General features: G+C 46.8%; 1 protein-coding gene across 1 annotated transcript; it reads right to left on the minus strand.

Moving 5' to 3' along the window:
* Window positions 1-1,559: 1,559 nt before the first annotated feature.
* Window positions 1,560-6,236, minus strand: LOC144941218 (trypsin-2-like). The gene is made up of 5 exons (XM_078867836.1): window positions 6,188-6,236; window positions 4,266-4,425; window positions 3,347-3,606; window positions 2,680-2,813; window positions 1,560-1,748 (listed from the first exon to the last, which is right to left on the minus strand). The coding sequence occupies exons 1-5, from the start codon at window positions 6,225-6,227 to the stop codon at window positions 1,599-1,601; spliced, it is 744 nt and encodes a 247-aa protein (XP_078723962.1). The 5' UTR covers window positions 6,228-6,236; the 3' UTR covers window positions 1,560-1,598.
* Between the last annotated feature and the right edge of the window lie 1,472 nt (window positions 6,237-7,708).

Genomic DNA, 7,708 nt, shown 5'->3' on the forward strand with positions numbered 1-7,708 from the left:
TCTTGATCCTAGGAATTCGTATTCCTTGGTGTCTGCATGGTTATATAAGCGGAATATAGTTGACGGTGAATAGCGTTAACATTGATGTTATGTACGATATTATGTATTGTGATGTCATTAACTTAACTTGTTGGTCAGGGCTTTACTGACATGAAGTTGTATTTCATAGCCTGGCAGTCTTTGCCTCACTCTGTCTCTGCTCGCCGGTGTTGTTGCTGTCCAGCTGACGCCGTTAACTCAAGGCCTCATTAATTTCCGTCACTCCTTGTAGGTGAGGGCGGTTGAACCTTGGAGTCAGTTCTGGTTTTTGTCTGCTTGCTTTTTCTGATGTCCCCTGACCCCGGGAGTTATCATTCCTACTTTTATGGCCTGTCGAAGCCCGACTCGCTGTTGCTGGGCTTGGTGTGTTGTTCCCGGCTTTTTGCTTACGTTTGCAGTTCGCCGTGCTCTTAATTTCCTTCCCTCTTCAACCTTATATCGACTATTCGCTCCTGTCTGGGTGCGATTCAATTTTGACTTAGGAAGGTTCTGATTGTCATATGCTTTGGGTCGAGTTGTATTTTAAAGTATGGAAATAACATTTCATATTGACTTAATGATGGTGATGGTTCAGTAGGCGTAACTTGTGGCCTGGTTTAATTGGAGTGGGTGTGATTATCGATAACTTTAGCCTATCCTGTTGTTAAATTCCGACTTTAACGTTACTTTAATAGCAATACAGAATTATTGAGCTTTTTGACTTAACTAGGCGAACGCGAACTCCTGGTAACCTCCGCAGCCTCGCCGTTCAGCTGAGTCTGCATCCTTGATATACAACGCTCTTATTCGTCTCACTGTGGCCATCCAACCTTCTGCTCTGGGAGTGTTATTCTTAATTTCAGGTCAAAGGCCCCCTCACGTTCAGCCGTGCAGGGTTGTTAATCAGCTCCCTCCCCTGTGCACACAGCGTTGCTGACCCACTTCATTTGACCACTCACCCTGGATTTAATAATTTAATTCCTTAAAACCATGCAGGATGGTTGGCTTTTTGCCTTAATTATGTCTGGCTGACTCTCCCACTGTCTCTGCCGCCTGCACGGGTGACATATGCCCGTTCATCAGGCCCCCTCCTTCCTTGAAGCAAGGTTGCAAATTCTGTCATCCTAGCCCTCCTCCAGTTCATTACTTAACAACACCTGGTTTTTGCAGCCTGCTGCGCTTTGGGGTGTTTTCATTCATTATATATCAAGTAAAACAAATAATATATAAAAATATCAAGTTTGGAAGAAGGGTTAGGATACAACAAATGTCAACAGTGGTTGTCCTATGGATAGACTTGACCCATCATAGGAATATGGAATTTCCACCACTGGTTCCGAGCTGCAAACAGGAGGTGAACACTCCTTAAACAGTCATTCACTTTGACTTTTTGGCTTTTAAAGTCAACAAACTGTGAAATTGACTTGGAATAAGTGCATACGCCATAAAAACAAGCTGACAAAAAAACCACAGAAACCAAGATAAATTATTGGTTCACATATTTATTCATTTGTTACACCATAACAATCGTCGTCATAATCATCATGGTCGCGGTGTAGAGTAGTGTGCCAGATCCACGCTTAGTTGGCCGCGATGGTCTGCGCGATCCAGGCGTTGTAGTTGCACACCTTGGTGTACACGCCGGGGTAGTTGGGCAGGGCGCAACCACGGCCCCAGGACACGATGCCCTGCAGCTCGCCATTGCACGCGACGGGGCCACCGGAGTCTCCCTGCGGTGGCGGCAGCAGCAGGGGTCAGGGGGGTCGGGGGTTAGCAGCTGTCTCCTGCATCCGGTGGCTCAGCGGTAGATCGAGAAGCTGTCAATCGTAAGGTGTTGCGAGTTCAAGTCCTGGTTGGAGGTTGACTCCTATTGTGGTTTGTATTAATAAAGGTTTGTTTTTGTTATATCCACGATCTAACCCCAAAAAAATTTAAATTATGGGTGATATTGGTCGTGAAAGCCTACGTATGAAACCGGTGTTTTGTATTGTTTGTTGTTGTAACGTTCTGACCGGCCCCGACTGGACATCGAATAAAAGAGAGCTTTATAGCTCATCGGTTCCTCCGGCAAAAGTAAATATTCAGATTTTGACTCATCCCATCATTTCTCTGAGAAAGTCAACGGTGATTGCCCAATAACTTTTCTACCATGCTCAGGGCTGTAAACGTGAGGTGAGCACCAGTGGCTCAATGGTCATTGCAGCAGGAAATCGATTTGACTTTACAAGCAGACGAGACCAGGGAGTAGCAAGCGAGCGTCGTATTCATGTTACAAATGGGTGCAATTCTGTCAATGCATATTTGAACATATTACCAACGCAGCTTATTATCGTACGCGATGTGTGGTCACACGATAATTGTACTCACAAAGCAAATTTTCACCATTTGCTCTGGTCACTTGAGTCTGGAATTTCCTCCCACAGGCCATCTTTTGCTGCCAAATTCAAGGCTAGGCTTAATACTTTTTAAATACAAATATACATGAACACATTCTCCCTGTTTTAATTGTTTCACGTTTTAAATGAATACCGTATCCTACTTCTTGCGCAGCATATTTACGTGAAACGATATAAACCCAAGTTATAGGCGCGCTGCGATTCCCGAATCCCTCCGTTCCTCTGATAGAAGCGAGCTCCTTCGGCTCCGATGTCGCCGTCTCACCTGGCAGGAGTCCTTGCCGCCTTCCAGGTATCCCAGGCAGATCATGTTGTTGGTGATGTCACCAGGGTAGGAGTTCCTGCAGGAGGTGTCGCTCAGCACGGGCGCCTGGACGCACATGAGGACGTCGGGACTGCCTGTGGGGGGAGACAACGCCGGTCGAGGAGGTGGCGAGGCCGAACACACGGCACAGGGCGGCACCCCACCACTGACGCGTCGAACTTGTCACGCTGCGGGGTCAAAACACCGCCTGCAGCTTAGGAATTCGCTGTCAATGTTTCTAGCTATGTTGCTCAATTCGAGAAAACGTATTCACTCTTGTTCGCGACGTGTTCAGTAGCGCGGTGTGTTGCTGGCTGCTTGGCGTTTTGGGCCTTTGTGCCAGTGCTGTACAATAATTATATATATCCAAGATGAGGTGTTTAAGTGTTATCCCCTCATTTCAGGCACTCCGGTTTTCCACTGCATGCAACAATACTCGACAAGTAATTGTAACCGCCCAATCGTGACGTGGCTGCGTTAACGAGTAAACAACTTCTCTCTCCCGATTAGAAGGACGTTTTCGATTTGCATGGGGGCAGATGTTGAACGCGTTTCCCTTCACGTCTCTGCCGCAGTAGAAGGGGGAGAAGGGGGGTGGGTGGGGGCGGTGAGCGCAGTGCGTCCTCACCGACGCTGGTCTGGGTCTCGCCCCAGCCGGAGATGGTGCACATGACTCCGGTGTTGACGCAGGAGGAGGGCAGCGCGATGGGCTGCGCGTACTGGTTGAGGGTGGCGGGCGAGGACAGCTTGATGAGCATGATGTCATTGTCGATGTTCCAGGAGTTGTACTGGGGGTGCTGGATCGCCTTGGAGGCCTGGATCCTCTGCTCGGTGCCCTCGGTCACGAAGATGTTGTGCTCGCCGATGCGCACGGAGATGCGGGACGCCCTGGGGTTGGAGGAGGATAGGGACGAGGATAATGATGAGGAATTGCATTTATACGGCGCTTAAGTGACTTGGCAACTCGGCGCCTTAAGTCGCATCTCATCTCCGCTATTCCTATTCCCTACTGCTATCACGCTGGGCACAATGAGCATCTTCCCAAATGAAATGCTCCATGTTCAAAATCACGGTTGGGGGTTCACTTGGCCCATCTCCCCTCTGAGATTGATAACATTGCTACTTCTTTGTAGGGTGATTTTCCTGTTGGAGACTTGCCCACGAAATTAGGAATTTGGAATTTACACCACTGGTTCAAGGCTGTTAACGGGAGTTGAGCAACACCTCAGTGTCCATTGAGAAATGTAATATGGGTAATGGAGATTGCAGTGCTGTGACTCGGAAAAACCCCACCGGAACATCACGCCACCATGCAGAGATGGGCAAAACGCATTCAGATTGCTGACTTATGTAATTTATGTACGAATGACCAATTTCTTTGGAGTGTGTAATTTAGATACCAATTGCAAATTGCAAATGTAACGACATTACATCCGGACGTTTTCGTGTATTTTAGATAGCAGCTCCATCTCTGCCCGCTCAGCCTCCTAGTCACCCACACGCACACAGCGAAGAGATCCGCTCTTGTCCGCGCGCAGCTCACTCACGTCTGGTAGCAGTGAGCGGCAGACACGACCCACTCGCTGTTGATCAGGGAGCCTCCGCAGAAGTGGTATCCGATGTTGAGGGACACCTGCCACGGCTGCGAGTGGGCAGCGCACTCGGAGCCACCCACGATGTGGTCCTCATACATGTATGGGGCCGCCGCTGCCAGACAAAGACAAAGATCCCCCAGGAGAGCTTTCACAGACTGTTGGGGCAAGTGTTATTAGCGAGCACCTATGAAGGCCGGAACCGCACGCGTTGGAGTGGGTGGCCAGCACACACACACACAGTCGTGTCGATGTATGTCCAGGGCCATTAACTTGCATCCACCAACATTCATCATCATAGTCGTCGATGTCTTCATTGAAAGCAGTCTCACTGCTAGCAACATCCCAATCATCGCCAACATTGGAGTTGCTCGAACACCCCAATGTGGGACCACAAAGCTTGGGAAGTTGTTGGCGTCTGTTCTGCTTTCCCACGCGTCTGTCTGTGGGTTTCCCCTGGGCCTTTGTGCCAAATCCGCAGAAAGGCGCTTTGCACATTCTACAGCAGCAATTTGCATGAATTAGGCTGTATTAAAATTATAGTATTATAAATAATAATAGTTATCGCTTGCACAACTATTATCAACGCCATCACCCCACTGTCATTGCCAGACGGATGTGTGTTGCATACCTCTCAACCCCTTGTCAGTGTCTACCTTATTACAGACCAATTCAGACCTTATTGGTCACCCGTGTCCTTTATAAATCTCAACGTTCATCCTACAAAGTCCCACCACAAGGGAGAAACACAAACACATAGACACACATTTTTTCACCGTATTGAAACAGCTGTATGCCGTATGGACCTGAAAACTCAATTTTCCTGTACAATAATACGGGATAAACCGTACCGGTTGACAGCTATGGCGTTGTATGTTGAACTTCTTGTTGCACCGTACGTAGTCAACCGTGTTAATAGGACGATTAGAATCGACACCATCGTCATCACCATCTCGCTCCTCATCGTCTCTCGTGGCGGGCTAAAAAGGCGCGTTTCCCGGTGAGGCTAAATGAGTAAAATGAAAGCCATCGGTGATGAGGCGAGACAACGTTTTTTTTTGGATACAAATGGGCGACGGCTGTCCAACATTGCAGGAAGCTCAAACCCGCGCCATTGGTTACCATAGCACAGCGCACCGACTGCTGCACCACTATTGCTGCTCTCTATGTATCCACGACAAGATATTTGTTTTAATTATAGTGATACAATGATATAATATCCAGCCCCTTGCCAATCGAATGCAGAATGAAGGCCTCCCCACGATGTGTTGGTCGTTTCTTTAAAACTGCGTTTTGTGTTTAGTACGGTGCGAAATAAGTTCAACATACATGCATGGGGGTTGTTTGACCATACTTCACCACGCTGGTCATTAGGGGTTCTGTCTTAAAAGGAAAATATATCATAGACGAGGTTTTGGACAATGACCATTCTTAATAACACCAAAATAATTTGGATCACATATCGCTCGCCACTAATGTTTAGCCGTGAGCTAAAAATCGAACTCTAGTCACCGGGTTCGTAGCGCAGCACGGTAACTGCTACACTACTGCTCCCCAAACTTATACACGACACAGACAAAGATTCCCCGTATAGTCTTAACAGACTTTTGGAAAATGCTGTTAGCAAGTAGCACCTATGAAAAAGGCTGTCGATGTTTACACATCGAACCAGGTACTCATTTTGAGGCTGAGTCGACCTAAGAGAGACCAAGACTGGTTCAGATAATCGTCAGAATCGAATTCAGGACGCTGGGTTTGTAGCGCAGCACGCTTTCCATTGCATTATCGCTCCCGACACAGATACACACACAGATACAAACTAAGACAAAGACACAGAGACAAAGACAAACAGGCACACAGAGTCTGGAGGAACTCACCAGCGACACCCACGAGAAGAGCGAGGATGAGCCCGTGCATGTTTCTCTGTGGTTCGTGAGCTAGACGATGCTGAGTTGCTGCTCAGAGTCGCCTTATATCCCAACCGGCAGCTCCACCTTATCTCGTGGCCTTGTCTGGTATCTTCTGTGCTGCCCAATGCCTTATGGAAGCCTCATTAAACCCATCGATATTTTCCCAGCCGATACTGAAATAGCCAGAAGCGCTTACCAGAATATACGCCACAACCGTATCAACCGGTCCCGGTCCCGTCTGTAAAAGATGTGGTTCCAGACATACAGTACCCTGGCGTCTACAAACTAAGTTGCCTCTGTGGTAGCAGTTACATTGGAGAAACCAAACGACTTGTCTCGGACCGCATCCGTGAACATAAAGCAGACCTGAAACGCGGTAGTACAAACACCTCGCCCATGGCAGATCACTGTTACAGTTCAGTGGGCTCACATGACATTGACTTCTCCAAGACATAGGTTCTCTGCAAGCCATCTGGCTACCATGAGAGATTCGTTCATGAGGCGATCCACATATACAACCGAGAATATGGATTCTGGCTCAGCAATCATTGGAAGGACGTAATAAACCATTTCGGATCCTAACTGTGATTGTGTTCACGTTTATGGTGACTTTCAGACTGCAGTCCACTCACTGGCATTGACTACATATCTTTTGTATTCTCCACAGGGAATTGAGTCTTTGCTCCGCTGCAAGTCCCCATTCACCACTCTCCCATTGACATATTTTGTTGCTTCATCTTAGTACCTTTCACGCGACGGTCAATGGTATAGTGTATAGCAGATTGTATAATAATAAATAGTATAAAAGTGTAATGTTTAATATAATGTATCAGGTAATATATAGTATCGTAATTGTATAGTGAATATACAGCAGTGTGGTATACAGTAGGGTGGGTAGAATAATACATAGTGTAATATTACAATGTATACTCTAAGGTATAGGGTGGTATATAGTAAAGCAGTATATAATTAAATTTTGGGTTTGTCTATGACAGTATATAGTACGGGGTAGATCCGTGTGATGTAAGGAAAAAGTTTAGCTGGAGGCATATTATATTTTTTGCGACGTAGAATTGTAATGTATGACTTATTGTTAGTAGCTCAGCTTATTGGAGAGTGTATTTAGTATATTGATGATGTCGATGTAGATTATATTTTAGTTTTTTACGTGGAGGTTTGGCTGCTGCAGCTCCTTACTATTAAAATGCCTTCCCTTTATTACTGCTAACCCTACCTCCTCCCTTTGTTGCTGCTAATCCTACATAATGCACGGGCATAATATGACTTTGAGACCATCCCCCCCCACCTCATACGCATTCCACAAGTAGTGACTAATCCCATATCTGCATTTTCCATAAATATGCTAAATTCCTCTGTTGATATGCAATTTCCTTTGTCAAGGCGCCTAACCCAGCTTAAATATACGCTGCCAAGCTTGGTGGTGGTCATTCAGACGCTGTCTTTCCGACAGACCTGTTCTTCACCTGA

This window comes from Lampetra fluviatilis, chromosome 24 (genome assembly GCF_964198595.1).
Source record: "Lampetra fluviatilis chromosome 24, kcLamFluv1.1, whole genome shotgun sequence".
NCBI lineage: Eukaryota > Metazoa > Chordata > Hyperoartia > Petromyzontiformes > Petromyzontidae > Lampetra > Lampetra fluviatilis.

Bases quoted from the DNA above. Each gene is read 5' to 3' on its own strand.
- LOC144941218 (XM_078867836.1), bottom strand. From the start codon at position 6,227: ATGCACGGGCTCATCCTCGCTCTTCTCGTGGGTGTCGCTG. The intron at 4,426-6,187 runs GTGAGTTCCTCC...TTTGTCTGGCAG, and splicing joins TCTTCTCGTGGGTGTCGCTG to CGGCGGCCCCATACATGTAT. The intron at 3,607-4,265 runs GTGAGTGAGCTG...CTCCAACCCCAG, and splicing joins GCCGCTCACTGCTACCAGAC to GGCGTCCCGCATCTCCGTGC.